The 25,410-nt window shown below is 45.6% G+C and overlaps 1 protein-coding gene across 1 annotated transcript in view; it reads right to left on the bottom strand.

Moving 5' to 3' along the window:
* The window catches only part of lama5 (laminin, alpha 5), a 360,316-nt gene that overhangs the window by 331,707 nt on the left and 3,199 nt on the right, over positions 1 to 25,410 (bottom strand). The window contains exon 2 of the mRNA XM_070896270.1: positions 22,520 to 22,669. Within this exon, the coding sequence (XP_070752371.1) occupies positions 22,520 to 22,669 (150 nt within the window). The remainder of the gene's footprint in view (positions 1 to 22,519; positions 22,670 to 25,410) is intronic.

Raw genomic sequence — 25,410 nt, 5'->3', positions numbered from 1 at the left:
TTGGAAGTAACCACATAGCCAAGAAACTCAAGACTATTTTCAAATTCCCCATAGGTTTTAGCTTCAGTCACATGATCCTCAAACTCCAAGGGAGAAAAACTACTATTAATATCTGGTTCAACTGAAATTGTTTAGTAATCAGCGCTCTCCCATAGGGAAAAAGGACAGCAAGATAAAATAACCTCTCCTTCCCTCCAGGGTATCAATAAAGTACGTGGGATACAAAGGGGCCTCCTGGGAAGGGCTTAATCTGTTTCTATCAGGTCCTTGATCAGTAAGAAAGAGGCAATCAGTATCTAAGGTTCCATGCACTTGGTAAATACTGCCCATGGCTTATTAAAGGAGTATTGTCTCTTTGTACCACACAACAAACAGCAGTTTAAACATTAAAGGGCCTTTATAGTTTAGGCTGGGTCTTTGCACAGGGGCCTAAGAGCAGCCACCCTTCTAGATTTACAGGCAGTGACGCCACTCATCTCCCAGCAGCAAAGTGCATTCTGGGGCGTTGTACAGCCGAGCTGTGACAAAGTGCTCACCGCACACGTACAATGTCCTTGTGCCATGATGTGTAGAGTATCCTTGCCATTCTTCACCAAATTACACCATGGCGTCATTGGGGAAAGATAGGAAAATCCTCTTGTACAGAGTTAAAGTTAGTCCAACTGTGGTCACTAAACTAACAACAGGTGCTCAGATCCAGTGGGGGAAAAAATGGGTCATCGACTTAATAAACTCCAGTAGCCTGGTGTTCATCTGGTTAGCAGCTGCGGAAAGTCGAAGCAAAGACCAATAAACAGCTGCAATTGATGATACAGAGGCTAAGTCATTTTTCTTTGGAGATATTTGGTTGGCTGTGGTGTGGTGAGCTATTGAACCACACTGGAAGGTCCTCGACTTGACTGCTTGTTGTCAAGGTCACTGCTCCCAGTAAGGGCAGCACTGGGGCTGCTACAATTGGATTTAGATAAGGGTCCCGAAATTCCCGGTCCCAGGAAGGACCGTTACTGCCCATTTGTGGCGGCCATTCGTCAAAATTGAATGGCCGCCGCTTCGAGTTGAACTGGCCACCGCCGACATAGATTGGGCCCGGAAGCTCTTGCAGCGATGTGGGCCACCACCGACTATCATGGCGGTGTGGGGCTTATGGCAATAGTGACGCGGTAAATGCGCTGCCGCTCCGCCCCCGAACCCATTTTCAGCGTGAAAAAGCCGGCCCTTCAGCTGACAGTTTATAGGGCCGGTGCAGAGATCTCGGAGCTGTGGGAGCGGAGAGAGACAAGAAGGTAAGGTCCAAACCTGAGAATGTTCAGCACAGAATCCGCACTCAAGGGGATAGAGGGATAGAGGGAGGGAGAGAGAGGGAGGGAGGGAGGGAGGGAGGGAGAGAGAGAGAGAGAGGAGAGAGAGAGAGAGAGAGAGGGAGGGAGGGAACGAGAGAGAGAGAGAGGGAGGGAACGAGAGAGAGAGAGAGAGAGAGAGAGAGAGGGAGGGAGAGGGAAAGAGAGAGAGAGAGGGAAAGAGAGAGAGAGAGGGAAAGAGAGAGAGAAAGGGGGAGCGAGAGAAAGGGGGAGCGAGAGAAAGGGGGAGCGAGAGAAAGGGGGAGCGAGAGAAAGGGGGAGCGAGAGAAAGGGGGAGCGAGAGAAAGGGGGAGCGAGAGAGGGGAGAGGGAGAGAGAAAGAGAGAGGGAAGGAGCAAAAGAGAAAGGAGAAAGAGATAGAAGTGAGGAAAGGGAATGAGAAACAGAATAAGAAAATTTGATTGGGAGTGAGCGAAATAGAGAATTAGGAATAGAGAAAGAGAAAAGGGGGAAAAAAACAAGAGAGAGAGAAATAGAGATACCAAGATTCAGAGAGAGAAAACAGAAATCTCAATCCAGGGGCTCAGACTGGAAACGTCCCCCCAGCTCAGCATTCCGAGTGGTAACAAATGGAAATCTGTTCCATCTCCGCCGTCTCCAGGCTAGATTCAAGGTCGTCCCATCCTCGGTCATCGAACTACAGTACGCAGATAACGCTTGCATCTGCGCACACTCGGATCATGAACTCCAGGCCATCGGCAACACTTTCGCCGAGGCATACGAAAGCATGGGCCTTACACTAAACATCCGTAAGACAAAGGTCCTCTACCAACCTAACCCCGCCACACAGCACTGCCCCCCATTATCAAAATCCATGGTGAGGCCTTGGACAACGTGGACCATTTTCCATACCTCGAGAACCTACTGTCAGCAAGGGCAGACATCGATGATGACGTCCAACACCGCCTTCAGTCGCCTCAGGAAGAGAGTTTTTTTTTTAAGACCAGGACCTCAAATCTGGCACCAAGCTTATGGTTTACAGGGCAGTAGTGATACTTGCCCTCCTATATGGACTATATACAGCAGACACCTCAAAGCACTGAAGAAGTACCACCAATGCTGCCTCCGCAAGATCCTGCAAATCCATTGGGAGGATAGATGCACCAACATCAATGTTGTTGCTCAGGCCAACATCCCCAGCATCAAAGCACTGACCACACTCGATCAGCTCCGTTAGGTGGGCCACAACTTCCGCATGCCTGACACGAGACTCTCAAAGCAAGCGCTCTTCTCGGAGCCTCGACAGGGCAAGCGAACCCCAGATGGGCAGAGGAAATGCTTCAGGGACACTCTCAAAGCCTCCTTGATAAAGTGCAACATCCCCACTGACACCTGGGAATCCCTGGCCAAAGACCGCCCCAAGTGGAGGAAGAGCTTCCGGGAGGGCACTGATCACCGAGTCCCATCGCTGAGAGCACGCAGAAATCAGGCGCAGGCAACGGAAAGAGCATGCGGCAAACCAGACTCCCCACCCACCCGTGACTGTCCCACCTGTGACAGAGATCGTAGGTCCTGCATTGGACTGTTCAGTCACCTGCAAACTCACTTTTAGAGTGGAAGCAAGTCATCCTCGACTTCGTGGGACTGCGATGATCTTACGCGTTGCAGGCTCGAAGTGCCGAATGGCATACTCCTGCACCTATTTTCTATGTTTCTATGTTTTCTCTGTTAACCTGCGACTTTGCCTCAGTGTCTCTCCTGTGGCTACCTCATGGGTCTGGGAAGGCTGCTGTGTTCCCTGTCTGGAAGCTGTAAATGTCCTTTTAGGATGCCCTCGAGGAACTTTGGGCCTGGAAGGGCCGGCTGGAGACTGGGCAACAGCCTCCTGGGAGGGTTCAGTCTGACTTGGCTCGGGCGAGGCCGTGCGCGGAGGCACTGGCGGAGTGACAGGTCTGGGGCCAGGAATGCTGCGAGCCGGAGAGAGCGTATCATCCATATCCTGGCCCGAGGAGCCTGAATAACTCACCGGGGGCGGCACAATACCACCACCACCAATCTGAGGGAGCTCAGGTCGGTGCTGTGGCACCACACCAGAAGGTCCCCCGTGGCCCGTGGTGGACCCAGCCGTGAAAGTAACACTGAGGTCTCGATGGGGCATCCAGCTGAGACTGCATGCGAGCAGCCACAGTCTGAAAGCCACCAGGTATGACAGCACTTAGACGCTCCGTCGACTCTTGTAGAGCCACGGTCATCCTCTCGATACGCTCGTTCCCTCGCGCCTGTGCTGCAATGGCAGCTGCCACATCGCCCTAAGGGTGAATTTCCCGTGGGAATAACGCCCCAATTAAGACTGCAAACTTTCAGGTTTGAAGGGCTAAGAAGACGAACACTTTTTTGTGGTCAAAAAGCTGAATTTGGATCCAATGGCTGCCGCAATCTTTGCACCGCTAATCGGGGAAAAAAGGCCAACACCACCAGCTTTCTGGCTGCACTGGACTTCAGCCCCAAGGAGGGGAAAATAAAATGCAGCTATAGTTCCTGCTTCTAATTGCTGTCCAGTGACCCTAACCTGAAACACACATGCTAAAGCCAGCTGGGTTTTTGGGTTTGTAACTTTATCTAAAAGTATTGGTTTATTTTTGCTATGTGTAGTTTATATTTAATTTAATTCATGCAAAACTTTTATAAACAAAAACTTTGGAATTGATATAGTGTCTTTTCGTCCCAAGGTGCTTCACGGGAGCAGTAACAAACAACATTTGGCACCGAGCCACGTAAGGGGATATTAGGGCAAACAAACGATTTTTTTTTGTGAAAGTACATTATTGGATGTCTGGTGAATATGGCAACAGGCTGGGCTGTGATGGTCACTGTGGCCGACAGCCTGCTCACCCTCACGGTTGAGGCTCACGCATGAAGAATGGTCACTTAGGTGAAGTATGCATGTGAGCCCCACTGATTTAAAGTGACAGCCAGCATTTGATCCCATGTGCCAGCTTAGTTGCCTTTCACAAGACAACTCGGCTTTTTCCCCATTGAAACTGGAGGGTTTCGGTATTAACCAATCAGTGGGACAGGAGACTGCCAGAACCAATCAGACTAATGGAAGGCAAGAATGGAGCCAGTCAGAACCAATCAGACTAATGGGAGGCCAAGAATGGCGCTGGTCAGAACCAATCAGACTAATGGAAGGCCAAGAATGGAGCCAGTCAGAACCTATCAGACTTTTCTCAGTCTTACTGACTCACTCTTATCCCGCCTGAAGCCACTTAAAAATAAACTTTAAAAAATTTTTAAAAAAAGAGTTAAACCAGCATACCCTCAATCCTGGTAATTTCCTATCTGGTTAAGAGATACTAGAAGGACTGGGTCAGAGTTAGATGCTATACTGAGACTGTTTTGTGATTATAGAATGTAGTGCTGGTTGGGATTATTATCGGTGCCTCCGGTAAAAGGTTTTGATTTGCAAATGATCATTAAGTATTTGGGTTAGATACCCAACAAAAAGAACTGGATCCTGTCATCATCATAGGCAGTCCCTCGGAATCGAGGAAGACTTGCTTCCACTCCTGAAGTAAGTTCTTTGGCGGCTGAACAGTCCAATACGAGAGTCACAGACTCTGTCACAGGTGGGACAGATAGCCGTTGAGGGAAGGGGCGGGTGGGACTGGTTTGCCGCACGCTCTTTCGCTGTCTGCGTTTGATTTCTGCATGCTCTCGGCATTGAGCGCACTGGTTCCGGGATAGGGTGAGTCGAAGAGTCATGAGGCGTTCGTTAGCCCTGCAGGGGGAGTCTTTGAGGCGGTCAACCAGTTCGTTTTTGATGGCGAAGCCGACTCTGTGGAGGTGGCGTTCTTCCTCTGGTTTTCCTTTCCAGAAGAAGGTATAACCTCCACCTTGTTCCTTGAGCTGGCCTTCCCCTGCCCGCCGGGTCTTGCTTAGGGTGGCGATGTCGATATCAAAGCGTCTAAGTTCCCGGGCAACTATGGCATTGCAGCGTTCTGGCCTGTCGCTGTTGGGGTTGTCCATGAGGGTCCTGATGTTCCAGGTCCCGAACTTCATGTTAACGGACTGGAAGATGCCTGTGCGTGAGTTCTTTTAACGTGGGGTGGCCGTTGCACACTGGCTACCACACGGGCTTAGCTGAGCAAGGTCTTGATCCAGTGGCAAGGGGGTCCAAGAAGACTGGAGACCAGGCACTGCTATATGGGCCTAGTTACCTGCGGCGAGATGTTGGCCGCAGGCTCGGCGTGGGGAGCATCCTTGGTGGTAGGTGGTCCGAGGCCTGGTTGGGGACAGGCATTGGGAGGGTCAGTGGCCCACTGGGGTTCACGGTGGGAGGGCAGGGGACGTCACAGCCATGAAACTCACCACGTGTTGGAGGTGGAGAAGAGGCCAGGTCGCCAGTGGGGAAGGGGAACTCCAGTCGTCGCTGAAGAAGGAAGGGAGGCCAGTCGCCAACGTGGGTGAGGGGGACCCAGTCGTCCTTGAGGAGGAGGTCGCCTGTTGCCACGGGAGGTCCAGCCGTCGTCGAGGAGGCCCAGACTCCATTGTGGAGGATGCAGTTGTACTGAACTCCATACAATTTTATTTTCATATTTAAAACAGTTCAAAGATCAATTATTTTTGCTTTGAAAGGCAAACTCGCTCCAAAGTGCTGGAAAATAGACCAAAGTGTGAAGAATAAAAGTGTGCTGGAATGCTGACTACACCCGCAACTTATGACAAGCCTATGAACCATTACACTTACAGCCCAGCTCCTTGTCTTCACATGACACGAGACCCACATTCAGAGCGGTCAGTCGTTGGTCAGATTGTGCCAGCTTTCGAGGTTGGCATGACTGGGTACTGCAGAGCGCCCAGCATCAGTGGAATCATACTCCCGGCATTAGTGAGTCAGAAGAAATGGGGCTAAAACTGCAGAGGGGGAGGAGCAACTATATAAATGTTGAGGTACCATGCTCAAAGAGATATGCAAGGCAGGATGTGGGTTGGCACTTTCTGCCTCACGTAGTGCCAACTGTGCCAGTATGACAAAGCTCCAAGTGAAGGGGGAGGGGATATCAGAGTGACTGAGTCATCCCTGGGCCAGCTGTCATTTTGAAAGGTCTTTTCACCGGACTCGTTATATAGATCCCACATAAACATGCCCGTGCAAGAACAGTCGCCTGTTCATTAAGTTGTCACTGAGAATAAACAAATAGACAAAGCCTGTGTAAGCTAGCCTTTCAGCTGAAGATCTGGTCTTGTATTCATAATCCTTAGGCCTTTCCTACCCAAAGGTCCCGTGGTAGTTAATTCAGTTGAACTCATTTTCCTCTTCACTAAGCACAATGAAAGACACAGAATGAAAGCATTTGCAAAGAGACTCCTTGACATGCTACAGAAAGGCCACAGTGTTCGGCTTCGAATATGATTCAGCAACTGTTCAGTCAGGTTTCCAGCTTGGGAAAAACAGACACTTTCTCATTTGGTTGGTATTTTCCTGCCCAAAATGAGAAAAATGTCACATTAGTATGACACGAGTCCCAGCAAGATTTGACAAAATGGATGTTCAGTATTCAGGAGGGAACGGGAGCATTCAATCGTTTTGTATTTGTGGGCAGCTTAGCTACAGCTTTGTGAGTCATTCATTTACATAGATTTCTAACTGCAAATACTGACAGATCTTAGTGCTCTGATGTAAGATTTATCCAGCAAAGAGGCAACAGTGAGAACAGCAGCCATTTTCAAACCGTCAAAAACCGGACAAACCAGGAAGTAATAAAAACGGAAGCATAATTAGATCGCAGCTCCCCGCGTTTCATGGGCAGGACTGCCTCGATTCCTGGCTGCATGTGGCTCACAGGGCTGTAATCTGGACACTCCTGGTCCAGAGCCACACTGCTGAAATGAGTAAGAATTCCTCTCCAGAGCAAGGGAGAACTTGATGGGTCAAAGTTCATCAGTATGAAACAGCAAAATTACGTATGGGACTGAGCTTAACATTAAAAGAAAATATTTTAGTGCAGATATGCTTCTTCAGCATGTCCAGAACTGGCATCACTAGATCGCATTGCCTCCATTTCATGAATATAACAGAAGCCTTCCAAGCTCCAAGGATGTCCTTCAAAGACAAACTCCTATTTGATGCGCAGATCAAAGGTTAAGCACCACGCAGTTAAAGTACTTCCTTTAGTGCCGTCCTTTCACAGTGCGTTGGACGTTGAAAGGGCCTCTGCCATACAATGCACTCAGGTATTTAAGGAATAATTTACATGCTTTGAGTCAGTAAACCAATCCACATCAGCTTTTGCTATCCGGCTGCTACTGATTCAGCTCTCCGACAGCATCAACAGAAAATGCTGGATATAGAGAGCAGCTCAACCAGAAGAGAGAAAAGACAAGTTTTTATGTTTCGGGCAGATGAATTCTGATTGCAGACAAAAAAAAAATTCGTAACCTGTCTTTACTCTTTACAGATACTGACCGACTTGTTGAGTTTTAATTTCTGAATTCCGGCATTTGCAATTTTACTCTTTTATTCTGAAACATTAGAGTACAGAAATAGATTCAAATGTGAATCCCTCCACAACAACAACTTGTATTTATAGAGAGCCTTTAACATAGTGAAACATCCCAGGGCACTTCACAGGAGTGTTACGAGACATAAAATCTGACACCGAGCCACAAAGGAGAAATTAGTGCAGGTAAAGAGGTAGGCTTTAAGGAGCATCTTGAAGGAGGAAAGAGAGGTAGAGAGGCGGAGAGGTTTAGGCAGGGAATTCCAGAGCTTGGGGCCTAGGCAACAAAAGGCACGGCCGCCAATGGTTGAGCGATTATAATCAGGGATGCTCAAAAGGACAGAATTAGAGGAGCGCAGATATCTCTGGGGATTGTGTGGCTGGAGGAGATTGCAGAGATAGGGAGGGGCGAGGCCATGGAGGGACTTGAAAATAAGGATAAGAATTTTGAAATCGAGGCGTTGCTTAACCGGAAGCCAATGTAGGTCAGCGAGCACAGGGATGATGGGTGAGCGGGACTTTGTGCAAGTTAGGACACGGGCAGCTGAGTTTTGGGATCACCTCTAGTTTATGTAGGGTAGAATGTGGCCGGCCAGCCAGGAGTGCCATTGACCAACTCCCCTTTAATTTATGCTGTATCAGCTAGTGGCTCAGTTGATAGCACTCTCGCCTGAGTCAGAAGGTTGTGGGTTCAAGTCCCACTCTAGACATAAGCACAAAAATCTCAGCATCCAGTGCAGTACTAAGGGAATGCTGCACTGTTGGAGTTGCTGTCTTTCGGATGAGAAGTTAAATGAGACCCTGTCTGCTCGCTCAGGTGGACGTAAAAAATCCCATGGCACTGTATTGAAGAAGAGCAGGGGAATTATCCCCGGTGTCCTGTCCAATATCTATCCCTCAATCAACATAGCAAAAAACAAATTATCTGGTCATTATCACATTGCTGTTTGTGGGAGCTTGCCGTGTTTCCCACAATACGACAGTGACTACACTCCAAAAAGTACTTCATTGGCTGTATAGTACTTTGAGATCTCCGGTGGTCATGAAAGGCGCTATATAAATGCAAGTCTTTCTTTCTTTCTCCAAGTTACAGATGTTAATACCGGAAAAAGGAAAAAAAAGACAGATTTGCATTGATGTGGCGCCTTTCATGGACACCGGATGTCCCAAAGCGCTTTACAGCCAATTAATTACTTTTCTGAAGTATTGTTGTAGTGAGAGAAGTGCATATGCATTCAACAGTCAGCAGTACAGTACCTCGGGCCTTCTCACTCTACAGTTTAAAACCACAGACTTTTTGGCATCATCACAGATTTTGTACCATGGTCTAGTCAAAACTTTTAAACATCTCAGCTGGATAAGGATTGTCCAATTTTTTTTTTATTCCTATAGTTGGGAAGTTACCATTTCTGTGTTCTTAATACCTTAACACAGTTGTTTTTAAACTTTTCTATGCAGGGAGAGTCCATCTGTAAATAGTACCATGCTCCAAGGTTCTTAATTCTCAAAAGACAGTGCCAGCTATCCAAAGGTAAATAGTGCAGGTAACATTTCTCATGAGTATTTAGCAGGTGAAATTACTGTGCGAATACCTCTGGATATAGCAAAATACAGAAATCTGATATAGACAGACAGAAATCTGATGACCTCGGAGATCACCCAGGATTTGCTCAAGGACCTCCTCTGTTCCGGGGATTCGAACCTGTCCCTTAACATCAAATACTTCTAGGTTCTTAGCAGCTTAACATCAATCCTATCCCTGGTCAATCATATATATGTGTGAGCAAAAAGACAATTGCAAGGTAAAGCTTTGAGGGGCATACGGCGTGAACAGATGAATCAGTAGATCACTTCACACAACCTCTTTTCCCTACAGAGGACTGTATTAAGCAGTCAAGCCTCAAGTGTCAGCTTGGCTCAGTGGTATCACTCACCTTGGAGTCGGAAGGTCATGGGTTCAAGCCCCATCCCATGACTTGAGCACGTAATCTAGGCTGACACTTCAATAGCGTACTGCGTCATCAGAAATGCTGTCTTTTGGATGAGACGCTTGAACCAAAGCCCTTTCTGTCTGTTCAAGTGGACATAAAAGATCCAATGGCAATATTCAAAAAACATCAGGGCTCTCTCCCAGTGCCGCGGCCAAGATTCATCCCTCAACCAAGGCTACTAAAGATAAATTATCTGATCATTTATCTCATTTATTTTATGGGACCTTGGTGTAGGCAATTTGGCTGTCATATTTGCCTACAAGGCAGTGATTAAACTACAGAAGGTAATTCACTGGCTGAGAAGTGCTTTGGAACATTCTGAGGAACTGAATGGTGTTATATGAATGCAGGTTATTTTTTTTCCCCCACTAACCAGCACTGAGCACATCCCTCTCAGGCACAATAACCAGAAGAACAACCCAAGGCTAGCCCTCTGGAACATACGAGAGAATCCAGAGACAGGAAAGCAAATATTGACTGCAGTTGATACAAGTGAAACTATCGCCTCTGGGGGTTACAGAAGCGACCTCAGATGTGAAATATTGCCTCAGGGTGATTAGAACACACGAGGTCACTGCTGTGAACCTCGGGTCAACAGTTTACCACTGCGGACCCCCAACTCCCGTCAATATTTGTAGAAGTCACAAAGATATTTGATGCTCAGAGGGCTAATGATTTCCTGAAGCACGCTTTACTAGAAATGGACATCGATAAGCCAAAATGATAATGAGATTTTCCCATATACCCAATAGCACAATGGCTTAAAAGTACTGCAATCCAATCAGATAATCAATTAAGATACATTTCTAACACAAAATATGATTAGTCTTGGTATTCCGGGAACTTCATTCTGTCTCAAACAGGAATATATATTTTATAGAACCATAGATTCATAGAATAGTTACAGCACAGAAGGCGGCCATTCGGCCCATTGAGCCCGTGCCGGCTCCCTGCAAGAGCACTTCAGCTTGTCCCGCTCCTCCGCTCTTTCCCCGTAGCTCTGCAATTTATTTTCCTTTAGGTACTTATCCAATTCCCTTTTGAATGCCACAATTGAGTATGTTTCCATCACCCTTTCAGGCAGTGCATTCCAGATCCGAACCACTCGCTACGAAAAAAATGTCTTTCCCTCATGTTGTCTTTGGTTCTTCTGCCAATCGCCTTAACTCTGTGTCCTCTGGTTCTCAGCCCTTTCGCCAATGGGAACAGTTTTGCTCTATCTACTCTGTCCAGGCCCCTCATGATTTTGAACACTATCAGATTTCCTCTCAACCTTCTCTGCTCTAAGGAGAACAACCCCAGCTTCTCCAGTCCATCCATGGAACCCATTTTTTATTGATCTGTTATGTTAGCGTGCTTCCTGGATCAACCGAAGATGGAGAAAAGGGGGTAGAGATACGTCTTGGACTGCAGAATTGTCCAAATTAAAAAGAGATTGAATATTCGGTGGGACGAATAACATGCGGTTGATAAGGTACCACTCGCTTTGTACGCCCGCCCGACACAAACTTCTACCCAAGGAGTTTTCCAGACAGATACAAGAATTATAAAAAACTGGCGGCGGTCAGCTCGGAGGTTGGGCTCAGCGGGTTTATCCGGTAAGCAGCTGAGTGAGATAAGGATGGCCTCAGGTTCAATGCCCGATCCGTACTCCATCAGCTGATCTTAGCTAGGACAGCAGTTGGAGCACAGCAGTTTGCCTCAGTGGCCCCTGGGTTAAGTACAGAGGGGAAAAAAAAATCAGCCCTTCCTTCTCCCGATTGCTACCTAGTAACCTCCACTGGGTGTGTGCAAGGGTGGATGAGGCCAGGATCGGGCCTGGCTGTCATGCCCCTGAAATCACTGTTGTATAGGCTGCCGACACTCATCGTCAAGGTTCACAGGTAAATAATAGGTGTATGGCCAATACGCCACAGCAGTGAAATTGTCCCCTAACAAGCAAAATAGAAAGACATACATTTATATAATAGCTTTCACAACCACCAGACACCTCAAAGTGTTTTACAGCCAATGAAGTACTTTTGGAGTGTAGTCACTGTTGTAATGTGGGAAACGCAGCAGCCAATTTGTGCACAGCAAGCTCCCAAAAACAGCAATGTGATAATGACCAGATAATCTGTTTTTGTTATGTTGATTGAGGTATAAATATTGGCCAGGACACCGGGGATTTCGAAATAGTGCCATGGGATCTTTTACGTCCGCCTTAACGTCTCATCCGAAGGATGGCACCCTGACAGTGTAGCACTGCACTGGAGTGTCAGCCTAGATTTATGTGCACAAGTCCCTGGAGTGGGTCTTGAACCCACAGCGTTCTGACTCAGAGGTGAGCCACAGCTGACAGCTCAAAAGGAGTTAACATCTTCAGGAGAGAAGGGTGCAGAAATTGACAAGAAAAAGGACTGGAAAAAGCCCAGAGTACGTGGGTAAGCCCTGAACGAAAAAAAGCCCAGAACGAAAAAAAGCCCATTAGCCTCCCCCTTTTCACCCTGCATATCCATGCTTTCACTATATTCCTCAATCGCTTCTCTCTCCAGAAATGAACCCAATTATCACTTGAGCCCATTGGCTGCATACAGTGCCTGTATGGGATATCTCCCCTGGTCATTACTTCACAAGCGATTGATTCTGATGCCATCTCTCTATCTCAGTAACAATTGCAGATACAAACTGTTCACTTTATTTTAGAAATGTGTGCTTTTTGGACAGTAGTTACATTTAATGAAAAGTAGAGCAACGTGTGGAGTTCAAAGACTATAATAATTTGAGATTTACCATTGCTTCAGATTTCGATGTCAGTAATATTGCATCCTACAAGTAGAACCGACATGAACCAGTATTGTGTTTACTAATGCGAACCCCCTCCCTCTCGCGTACTGCGGATTCAATTTCCATTCATCCAATGGCAGACACGATTGACTAATAAAGCTCAATGTACCAGCACTTTGTAAAACAGGAAATTTTACTGAAAGATCAACAGATTTTAGAACAATTTAATGAGACTCGAGGGATAAATTCTGAATGGAATGGAGTTCAGGGTAAATCGGAATTACCGGAGGAGGTTTCAAATGCAAAATGCTGCCGAGGCTGGAAATCTGAAAAAACAATTGAAGTATACGAGCAGACCAGGCATACTTTCGTTTAACCTGAATTATCATTGGCCTGCAATTCAAAATCGTTTGTCTCCTAGCACAAAATATATTTATATTTGATTGAAATAAGTTTATTTTCACTACTCGAAGGTGTGAACTGGAGGAACGACTTGTGAAAGCCCTCGGACTTGGATTTTTTGGAACTGCCATTGTACTCTGTGACACAGGAAGGTCTCGTGCCTCACAAGTGACAAAAGTTATAAGTAAATTACAGAGACTTCCTCACAATTACAATAAAGGCCGAGCTCCATATTTAACAAATATTCTGGGAATAAAAGAAAGAACTTGCATTTATATAGACTTCCCGTCCTTGCATATATATAGCATCTTTTGCATCCTCGGGACACCACAAAGTACTTCACAGGAAATGAAGTACTTCTGAGCTATAGTCACTGTTGTAATGTAGCAGTCAATTTTCACACAGCAATGACATGCAGCACTCCCTCCATACTGCACTCAAGTGTCCCCTGACACCTTGGCCCCGATTTTAACTCTGGGCCAGTTCTTGAGTGGCTTACTAACCTGGTGTAATGTATGCACCTGTGAGTATGTTCAGTTGGGAGTGGCTTAGCCAGTCATGTGATGTTCACAAGACTCAATAAAACTCCAGCCAGTTGAGTTCGGGGAACCCACGATGAGGCAGGTGGTTGTGGGCCTGGTGGATGAACTGGTAATATGTAGTGTGATTGTTAAACCTTTTGCAAATAAACCAACTAGTTCTTAATAGCAATGTGTTGCTATTAATTCTTAAGCAAAGAACCCATGGAGCAAATACATTATCCTGCCCAACCACCCAGTCGGTTTCTGCCAAAGGGGTAGAGTTAAAATTGCCCTACTTACCACAAATATTTTTAAAAACTAGAAGGCAAAGCATTATCTTAAATCATTTTTATTTTCTCACGCTCCATATGAGAAAGGGCCGAATGGCCTACTCCTGCACCTATTTTCTATGTTTCTATACCCTCAGAGAGTGGGCAGGATAATTGCACTTAAAAGCTGGCAAGGTGCATCAAGAGAGGTCTGGGTGATTCTTACCGAGTAAGTGAGGTGAGCGAGTGAGATGAGCAAGGTAGGTGAGTGAGGTGAGTGTGAGGTGAGTGTGAGGTGAGTGGAGTGAGAGGTGGGTGAGTGAGAGGTGAGTGAGTGAGAGGTGAGTGAGTGAGAGGTGAGTGAGTGAGAGGTGAGTGAGTGAGAGGTGAGTGTGAGGTGGGTGAGTGAGAGGTGAGTGAGAGAGGTGAGTGAGAGGTGGGTGAGTGAGAGGTGGGTGAGTGAGAGGTGGGTGAGTGAGAGGTGGGTGAGAGAGGTGGGTGAGTGTGAGGTGAATGAGTGTGAGGTGAATGAGTGTGAGGTGAATGAGTGAGGTGCGTGAGTGTGAGTGAGGTGAGTGAGGTGAGTGAGTGTGAGTGAGGTGAGTGAGGTGAGTGAGTGAGTGAGGTGAATGAGTGAGGTGAATGAGTGAGGTGAGTGAGTGAGGTGAGTGAGTGAGGTGAGGTGAGGAACTGCCCAACCTATAAGACATACCTCAATTAAGGGCACAGCTCGGATTGAGCACACTCCACATGTGCAGAATTGCAGGTAGTAACATGCGCCCTAGCACAATGCAATGCCCACGTTAATCATTTTCAATTGCAAAAGTAATCAAACAATAAAACTAGAAATCAAAGAATTATTATCCCACACTTCAGGGAGTTCCTGTTATGCAAATATTTAAGCAACGGAACATGGTGACACAATTTCTTTCTTTTTACTATGCCATGTATGACTAGGAAGGTCTCAGGTTTGATCTCTCGCCTTTGCTGAATTAACTAAATCGGGGTCACGCCAATTGGTCTCTGTGGAAAAGCTGCCCAGGATTCCAACACTCGAGTTGTACTCAATGGCCCCGACTGCAAGTGTGCATGAAGGGACATCAGGTGAGGAAGAATCAGGCGAGGAAGAATCAGGCCCACGTGTGACGCACCCCTTATCCTGCCACCCCTATCCAGACCTTGCACCTGAATAATGGCTATTGAATGAGGGTACCAGAGCATAACTGATGCTCAGAACCATGTCCACACAAGGACAGGAGGGGGGAGAAAAATCTGAAACAAAACTTCAGATACTCTGGGGCCTAGATTAAAATGCAATCATGTAACAAATAACCACAATATTACATATATTTCAAGACAACATTTGTTCACTGTTTCAGAATAAGAATGTAGGAACGAACATAAAAGTCTGGAACTACAAAAAGGCTATTTCACTCAACAAGCCTGCTCTACACAGACTTCGCTTATGATCACTGATATAACTCCCCGGCCCAGCACCTTCACTTGTTCATCCTCTACTTTCGGGAACACTAAATTCATCCCCTTACCTCTCATGCCCTCCATCCCTCAATCCCCCCCCCCCCCACCCTCCCTCCCCACTTCTCAATAAATATCGATCTAGTTCCCTTTTAAAGCTGTCAGGAGCGTGATGGAATACTCACCATTTACCTGGGTGGGTGCAGCCACAACAACACAAGGTCAGGAGGTCAGGAGCATGTGGGACAAAGCAGTTCACTTGATCAGTGCCTCTGCCACTGGGCTGAATATCCGTTGTCCCCAGCACAGGCGGACTGGCTCCAGAGAATGCACGATCTACAAGTCGCCAAGGTTACTTTGACAGTATTTCTCCCGTGTCTTCTATCACGGAGGACAGAGCAGTAATGCCGCGGGAATACAACGACCTCCAAATTCCCCTCCATGTTATACACCATCCTGACTTTGAGGTGCATTAGCACTATGGGAACACCATCACCACAAGGACTGCAGTGGTTCAAGGAAAATGTCCACTCCAGCTTCTCAAAGCAACTAATGATTTGCTATAAATGTGACCATGCAAGTGGCCTTCACATCCCGAGAATAAAACACCCAATAACCCCACAATCCGATGGGACATACCTTTTCTTATCATTAACTTTGCTTGAGGTTTGGGAAGTTTACTACTTGATTGTTCATGGTCCAAGATAGATACATTGCTTACTTCAACCTTATTGATGCTTTTCATTATTTTAAAGACCTGTATCAGGTCTCTTCTCGGCCTTCTGTTCTCCCAAAGAAAATAAGTGCAGTCGCTTGAATCGATCTTCACGCCAGTTACAACAACTTGCCAGCATCCTTTAATTTGTACCTAAAGAAACACCAGGATCTGTCACCCTAGTGAATGAACACCCGTCCCCCATCTCACTCAGACATTCTCTGGGGAAATTGGATTTTGCAAACCAGCAGAACAATTGAGATTAGAAGTTTTCTTAATACAATTAGAAAGACTTGAATTTATATAGCACCTTTCATGACCACCAAACATCTCAAAGCGTTTACAGCCAATGAAGTATTTTTGGAGTGCAGTCACTGTAATGTGGGAAACACGGCAACCAATGTGCGCACAGCAAACGCCCACAAACAGCAATGTGATAATGACCAGATAATCTGTTTGTGTTATGTTGATTGAGGAATAAATATTGGCCAGGACACTGGGGACAACTCCTCTGCTCTTCTTCAAAACAGTGCCATGGGATCTTTTAGGTCCACCTGAGAGGCCATCCAAAAGACAGCACCTCCAATAGTGCAGCACTCCCTCAGTATTGCACTGGAGTGTCAGCCTGGCTTTTTGCGCTCAAGTCCCGGGAGTGAGACTTGAACCCACAACCTTCTCACTCAGAGGCGAGTGTGCTGCCCACTGTGCCACGGCTGACACTGTTTGAGGTAGGCCCTTAAACATGTTGACAATTCACACACAGAGCAAGCAGGGTGATTCTCTCTGGAGCTTCTACAAATGCGACATACATTTTCTACTTATTACTTCTAGGTTTATTCCTCACTCGGTCTCAGATTTCAGCAAAATCATCAGTGAAGAGATTCTGAGCAAAGGTGCGCAAGATAAGAGTGATAGAGCCACCCCAAATTACTTTTACACACCACCAAACTCAAGGGTGACATTGCTTAAAAACACACAAGATGCAAGTTGCCTGTCCATTGTGGTTTGATGAGAGTAACAGAGAAAAAACAAACTGAGGGAGAAAAAAATTCTCAGAAGAAAGAAAACCAAAGTATTTATTTAAAGTATAAAATTCAGACAGCCCTAATTTGTTTTGGCACAGTTGCTCATCTTCCTTTATTCTGTTGAGACCTGCTCACCCATCATTCCCATCTTCGTTGACCTCTATTGCCTTGCCTCCCCACACACCAACACGCAATTCAAAATCCATGGTCTTCTTTAAAAATCCTTCCATTGAGTCACCCCGCTCTATCTCCCAATCTCCTCCAGACGCAAGCCCCAGGCTGGTCCTCCGACTTTGGCCTCCTGGTCATCCTTCAGCTCTCCGGACCTCACTTTGAAACCTCCCTCCTTAAACGTCTCCTTCTTCTCTCCCTTCTTTTAAAATAAGTCTGAAAATCTTTCGCTTCCATCGCGCTGTCACCTCTCCTAATGCTGCTCAGCATCTATTAAATGTCGTGGGACATTTATGCATTAAAGATGCTCCATCAATGTATGTTATTTTTCCTTGAATAGGCAATGACACTTTTGGAGCTCATGTTTGGCATAAATAGACACTGGATTGACTAAATTCCAGGGACTGATTTATAGCTATGAAGGTTCAGCTATTCAATAATTCTAAGTAATACTTCCCGAAATACTGAGAATGCCATTATCAACGGAATAATGTTTCATTTCTGACCAGCTCGCTGGCATATTCCACTGAAACATGACAAATTACCCACAGGATTGGAAGAGCCGAAGTCCTTTTCAATTGACCAGAGGCTGTGAATTTAACTTTCTAAATGGATTACTTTGGTTGGCATTCAAGGAATGCATGCAATGCGTGCAGTAATTATACAGAGCTACTTTAGCGCCAGACAACAGACACATTAAAAAGGTAAACTGTGGTTACGTTTTTCAGCTTCTCTTCCACCGAAACAGTCAACACATACCTTCAACTGATTGCACAACACCCCGAGCACGGAGATCCCACATTTACAGGCCCAACATTGTGCAAAAGAAACATTCACCTCTGAGAGCCACCTTCCATTCTCACAACATACAAATCACTTTGATGACATGTAGAAATAAACATTTCTTGGAAGTCTGGTAATTTACGACTAAAATTAAAGAGGAGAAAGTGACAAAGGTTCTGTCCTTGCTCTGGACAGGGTGTGCTGGGGGGTGGAGGGGATGGCGGGGGGTGGGGGGGGGGAGGGGGGCAGAGGGGTTTTGAAGGCCTTGACATTCTCAAAGCCTTCGAGATTAGCATACCAGAGCTGTCTTCAGCTTAAGCCAGCACAATAAGATCATACCTCTCCCGTGTCACCCATTCATTCCCAATTCAACTCATTATTCATTTTTTTTAAAACTCAGTTGACATAACCAAATTCCATTCCACAATGAACCTGATAGGTTAATGCCTCCTTTATACGATTTGAGCTGTTTGTTTGATATGCTGGTGCTGTAGAATCTGCGCCAGCGATATTGTGGGACATGTCACACAGCATTGAGTCGATCCTTGGCCAGAAGGTATTGGTGGCAAGTGTCTCAGCTAGCAGCATTTTATTTTTACCAATGGAAGGATTACTTCTTCCGGTGTAGCAGGCAACCACCACTCCTTAACGTGACTAGTCCTACCTTATGTTGCAGCATTGCCGCAGAAAGCAGAACAACGTTAGCATGGCAGACCTCAGACTGGTTCTGAGCATTGATGAAAAAGCATTATTTGTTTCGACATCCAACACTCTACCAGAATGGTGGATTCGGTCAATTAACTAGTACAATACTGCGAACACGGCAAGCGAGCCCCAGGTGGGCAGAGGAAACGTTTCAAGGACACCCTCAAAGCCTCCTTGATAAGGTGCAACATCCCCACCGACACCTGGGAGTCCCTGGCCAAAGACCGCCCTAAGTGGAGGAAGAGCATCCGGGAGGGCACTGAGCACCTCGAGTATCGTCGCCGAGAGCATGCAGAAAACAAGTGCAGGCAGCGGAAGGAGCGTGCAGCAAACCAGGCTCCCCGCCCACCCTTCCTCCAATGAATGTCTGTTCCACCTGTGACAGAGACTGTAATTCCCGTATTGGACTGTACAGTCACCTGAGAACTCACTTTTGGAGTGGAAACAAGTCTTCCTCGATTTCGAGGGACTGCCTATGATGATGCTAACAGTTGCAATTGTTAATGACATTGACTCTCTATCACCATTTTAATATGTTCAATTCACCGCCATAGAAGGGACAGAGACAGAGGGAATATTTTTCTCTCCCCCCCCCCTTCCCCCTGCAACCTATGTGCACTAAAACAATAATGCAAGATCAATAAATTGTTAACGAAATCGCGAGTATTGCTGGTGCTACTCGTGGAAGTTGTGAAAACATCCCATTTGCAATTTGAGGTGAAGGATGATGCGGTGACGAACCAGAGCCACAGTACATGGCACCGTTTGGTGTGTTTTACAATGTCCAGTGCTGACAAACCATCAATCTGACATCACATTACAGCTCCACGATAGTCAGAGCATAATCAGGAACTGACAGGCAAAAGATATGGATGTGTTGCACACAAAAAGGATGACTTGGAGTTCAGAGCTAGGGTGGTCTTAAAGTGGATGAATATCCACAGTCGGTTATGTCATTCCATGAAATAGGTACAGTACTGATACTCATGCAAATCCAATATCTGAATCTTGTTTATCACTTTTTACAAACAATGCAGCAAGTACATATTGTAGGACTGAACATTTCAATTAAGACTAGGGATTTAACAAACTGTAGTCCAACAAAAAGTTTACCTTAATTCAACATGGATCCTGTAAAATGCCTACCACCGCAACTGTATAAAGTAAAACCACATTTCCATCTCCTGTGTTTCTCTAAGTATCCCTCCAGAATTCCTATAAATGTTATTGTGCTCTATCCTTGCACAAAGGGGCTGCTGGTTGTAAGTTGGGAATTGGAAAGTAAACCCAAAGCTTATTTTTTGGTGAGCTTTTGATATTTTTCAGCCTTGCCCTCCATCATGTCCCATGATCTGGCCCAGAAGATGGTTGGAAACCCACTCCTGGCCCTCTGCTATGCCAGTTGCTGGTATCCATGTAATAAGGAGAGGTTATAAAATATGCTGCAACTTAAGGAAATATATACGTGGATTCGTCAGAAAGATGGGCCAAATTAAACAAAACTATATCCAGCCAAACAAGCTTGTGTCAGCACTTGCCAAGGCTGAGCAACTAATGAATAGAAGATAAATACCAAGAGCTTGTTACTGGATGTGCACAGATCCTTTGGCTTACTCTTGGTGGTCAATGTAACAGAAAAACTTTGGGGGCAAAATTGGGTGTCTTTGTGCCTCCCCTTAGGGCACTAACCAGGGGGCAAATGGCTTAGTGACCGGGCGCGGCAATGACATCGACTCCTGCAATATTTGGCGGGAGTTTTCTGGTGGCGCTACGGCGCTGCGCCCCGAACTCCTTCGCCCAGAGAACGTGACGTCATCACCGTGCGCATTGCCCAGGTAGCGCCCCAGACCCGAAATTGCCTTCCGGGGGGCCCCCTGCAGCAGTGGCGGGTGAAAACACCAGCAACTGCAGGAGGCGCGCATCGGGCAGCCGACTGCTTCGGGAGCGATGCTTAAAGGTGAGGTGGCCGAGGTAAGTAAAATAAATAACTGCTCGAGTGCCGGGCTGATCACGTGGGATCACGGCTGCTGCGATGGTCCAGGTTTGTACATTTTATTATGCAGAACCTGCAGCGATGACCCTTCCCTTTAAGGGAGGGAACGAGCCTCTTAATGTGGAAGTGCCGCACGGTCCAGTGTGCAGCGCTGCTGAACTCATTGCCCTTCCTGCTGCCGATTGCACTTCAAAAAGGCAGCAGAGTGCTTGATTTAGTGCTCCACTTCCTTCTTGGAGCGAAAACGGTGATTTTTTTTTTAAAGTTTGAAATCGTTAGTGCCTGGAGCTAACTTTTCAAACTTTTAAAAGTTAACGCCCCAAACGGGGTGATAGTGAATTTCTCCCCCTTTATCGTTAACAAAACCTATGTGCTGAATTGAAAAAGATACTAGTTTTATTTACAAGAGGAATCGGAACAGACCCACTCCTGTCTGTGTACTACGGTGACTGTTCGATAGCAATTGCACTGATAATAGCTCAGTTACATCATTGGAACTCCAATCCACAGAAATGTAAAACAAACTTGAATTTCAGAAACAGGCATTAACTAGAATGTTGCCACCACCCTTCGCTTTTAGCTCTTTTTAAGTCTGAAAATTAACAGCAGCAATGTTATCATTCAAAATATTAACACACTCTATCACATTCCTCTCTCTGCTAATTTAGTGGAAATATCAACCCACTTATTTTCAATGGGTTAATGCCTCTGATAAAGCAGCAGAGAGGAGGTGGCATGGACGTGCTAAGCATTGATCCAATCACATCACTCAGTCAATGCCAGACTTTAATCTCATCACTGAAACAATCCAATTAAATGCAGAACTGGAGGGAAGACAATGTTTACTTAGCGACATGGAATGGCCAATTCCAGCTTTATTTGCCTAGCAACATAGAGTGACTTAATGGGTCACTGCCAAATATCAAGAGTGAATGGTACGCATCTTAACAGATTGATTTAGCAAGCATTCAGCTTACACCACAAACCCGGACCATTAGGCCAGTTGGCTTCTCAGTGCAACAGTGCAATTTCTTGACTTGCTAATTGTTTCCTTCTCCTCTACTCCTGAAGGTATTACCCAATGTTCCCTTTCACTTTTTTTTGGCATGCATGGCCCCTTTAAAGGGCTGCGCAGGTTATTCAAATTCCGGCGCATGTGCGTTTTCTTCTCTTTAAAAGCCAGTGGGCCGGCTGCGCGGGAGCTCTAGACAACCACGCTGCCACGCAGCTTAAAGGGCAGATTGGTATTGACTCCTTGCTGGGAACGTTATCTTCCAGGGCCTTGCTCAAATGGTTATTATTGATGTGTAAGCTTCGACATTATCAGCAGGCTATTCAACCTTGACTGTGATGCTATCACATCTGAGCATGATCCACCCTTCAGCCAACATCCACGCGCACACATACACAAGCAACATTTCAACAATACCAACCAGGGTCTGGAACTCATTGCCTGAAAGGATGGTAGAGGCAGAAACCCACATCACATTTAAAAAGTACCTGGATGTGCACTTTAAGTGCCATAACCTACAGGGATACGGACCAAGAGCTGAAAAGTGGGATTAGGCTGGATAGTTCTTTTTCGGCTGGCACAAACACGTTGGGCCATATGGCCTCCTTCTGTGCCATAAATGTTTATGATTTTAGGTCAGACCCTGGCAAATTTTTGCTGCCCTAAACCAGAGATGCTGAGGCCAACAGCAGGACCTCTACTTCCACCTCAGTTGAGATCAGTTATCTCAGCGCTGACCACGATCAAAACTGGGCCCTTCTTGATCTCTTTGACTCAGCCACCCATTGGGTGAACGCGTGGCTCACTGGGGGAAGCTTGCAGTCAAAAGCTTAATGAAATTGACAGCAATACCCATCGTATTGGAACAACCCACTGCACTTTGAACTTACCTGCCCAAGATCAAGAGTAACATTGACTTCATTGTACTCCAGGCCACGGGAGAGAGGAGGGCTCTGCCACCAACGTTCTGTCCCATCAATGGCATTGGTTCTTGGATGTGCTTTGTTACTCTCTGCCTTGCAAATATCACAATATTGACCCTATTGAAGAAACATAACACGAAATAAGTAAAATTGTAAGCATCGCTTGACTGTTACCAAAATCATTAATAATGCAAGCATCTCAAATTTCCAATCATCAGTCCCACTTGTCAATGCTTACTTTGAAATGACCGGTCATTCATTACAAGTGACAAATTATAATATTAGTACTTAAATGAGTATCAGTAGCAACCCTGAATTGGAACTGACAAAACCTTATTCGCTGATCTCACGTGGCATCACTCACTAGTGGTCTGGGGTCGCAAGCATGGATGTGATAGATATCAGAGTTGTATTTCACCTGCTTATTCTTCATGAGGTCACCGCTCAGGTACTCCCTGTGATGGAATGTTTTAAGTGGGTACATCCTAGATCAATTCGAGGCTAACTTCTGAAAGAAATGTCTTTAAATTGGTATCTTCTGTCCTTCGGGAGAATCCAAGTTATCAAGCTCCAAAAAACAAGCAGGAAATGACTAGACTTCCTTACTCTTTTTTAAAAATAATATTGACACATCAAAATATGGTATCTAAAATATGATAAGGTGCCTGCTAAATGGAAGAATGTTGTAAAAATAGATATATAAACTTGCAATATGACTCAAATGTGAAAGAGGATTAGATATATAAGAAAAAGAAACTAAATTACTGGGCTATGGAGAAAGAGCAAGGGAATGGGACTAATTGGATAGCTTTTTCAAAGAGCCGGCACAGACATGATGGGCCGAGTGGCCTCCTTCTGTGCTGTAAGATTCTATGATTCAATTTGTATCAAACGTATTGTTGCATCACTTGTGTGTGATATCAGCACTCGATACTTTTGTCACGCCACTTCCTCAACAACCCGATAATAATTCTAATATTAAAATTAAAGAACAGTTTTTAGATGAAGGGCACAGGAAATCAACGAAGGAATATATGGGTCAGAAGTCCAGACCTTGGACAATCTGCCTTGCCCACAATGTTCAAGAGCTTTCCTATTTCTGCATTTTCCTCTATAAGACAATGTGTAACTCCTCAAAAATTTTGAGATATTCTTATTTCGAATTGACACTGAGAAGACTGGATTTCTTGCCCATCTCTATTTACCCTGAGGAGCGATGCTGGGTCTTCTTTTGCAGTGATTGTGAATTACAACTACAGCTTGCTAGGTGAGTTCAAAGGGCATTAAGAGTCAGCCATGGGGTAACGGTAGCATAGTGGTTATGTTACTGGACTAGTAATTCAGAGACCTGGACTAATAATCCGTGAGACGCAAGTTCAAATCCCACCATGGGGGAATTTAAATTCAGTTAATTAAGTAAAATCTGGTAAAATAATTAATTACATTTTAAAAACTTGCATCAGGAATGGGAATGTTGTAAAAATCCATCTTGTTCACTCATGTCCTTTAGGGAAGGAAATCTGCCATCCTTACCCGGTCTGGCCAATATATGACTCCAGACCCACAGCAGTGTGGTTGATTCTTAAATGGCCCAGCAATCCACTCAGTTGTACCAAGCTACAACAAAGTGAGCACCTTCACCACACGGATTGCAGTGGTTCGAGAAGGTGGCTCACCACCACCTTCTCGAGGTGGGCAATAAATACCATGAACGAATAAAAGAATATATAGTGTGGAGTCACGTACTGGCCAGACCAGGTAAGGGTGGCATGATCCAGTCCCTGAATGATGCAAGTGGACCAGCTTGGGTTTTTAAATGACAAAACAATGGCACCTTTTTTTTTCCTTGTTCCAAATTTATTGAATTAAACATCACAACTTAATCTAGTGAGATTTGAACTCAATCTCTGCACTGTTAATCCAATGCCACAAGCACTAAACTACTTTGCCCAAATATATGTAGATGTTCAGATATTGGACAACACTGCAAGCTTTAGTCTCATTACATCATCTTGAATCAGATTAAGAACAAGTTGGAGGTCTCAAACCAAGGGGCTAATTTTGCACATTGGCACTGAAGGTAGGGAGCCCCTCACCCACTGCTTCATGGGTTCTTTGCTTAAGAATTCTTAGCAACACAATGTTATTAAGAACGAGTTGGTTTATTAACAAAGGTTTAACAATCACACTACACATTGCCAATTCATCCACTAGGGTCACAACTGCATACTTCATCGTGGATGACCCAGACCCAACTGACTGGGGTTTTATTGAGTCTTGTGAACATCACGTGACTGGCTAAGCCACTCACAATGCAACAGTTCGACAAACTTGAGCATACTCACAGGTGCATACATTACACCCACCAGCCATGAATATTGAGAATTTGGGGATGTGCTTCCCACGGTTTATTTGTCCATTAAAAGTGGCCCTTATATTTGTCAGATCCAACTTTCCCAATTAATCAGTGAGTAAGTGCATTACCAGCTGCGATAGTGAACCTTACAAAATAGAACGTCCCAGCTTGGATCACTGATCTGCACTGATCTCAGCCCAGGGTGGCAGTGAGGATTTCCTAATGGGACTCAGTACTCGAGTTAGGAAAGGGGGAAAATAAATCAGCCAAGATTTCCACTCTTTAAAGCATAAGCAGTGATGCCATCTGGAAAAAGTTTGTGTGTGTGAAATTTGGGAAGAACAGGATTAGGCTCAGCTCAGTGGGGGGGAATAACCTACTGACATTAAAGCATAAATTTTCCAAGGATGTGTCAGTGGCAGGAACCTCCCTCACCAACAGGGCACATCAAAACATCGCAGTCCCTCTGCCCACAATACTGGATGGAGACTGGACGGAACAT

Source organism: Pristiophorus japonicus, chromosome 12 (genome assembly GCF_044704955.1).
Source record: "Pristiophorus japonicus isolate sPriJap1 chromosome 12, sPriJap1.hap1, whole genome shotgun sequence".
In the NCBI taxonomy this organism is placed as follows: domain Eukaryota; kingdom Metazoa; phylum Chordata; class Chondrichthyes; family Pristiophoridae; genus Pristiophorus; species Pristiophorus japonicus.
This window is presented reverse-complemented; position numbering and strand designations above follow the sequence as displayed.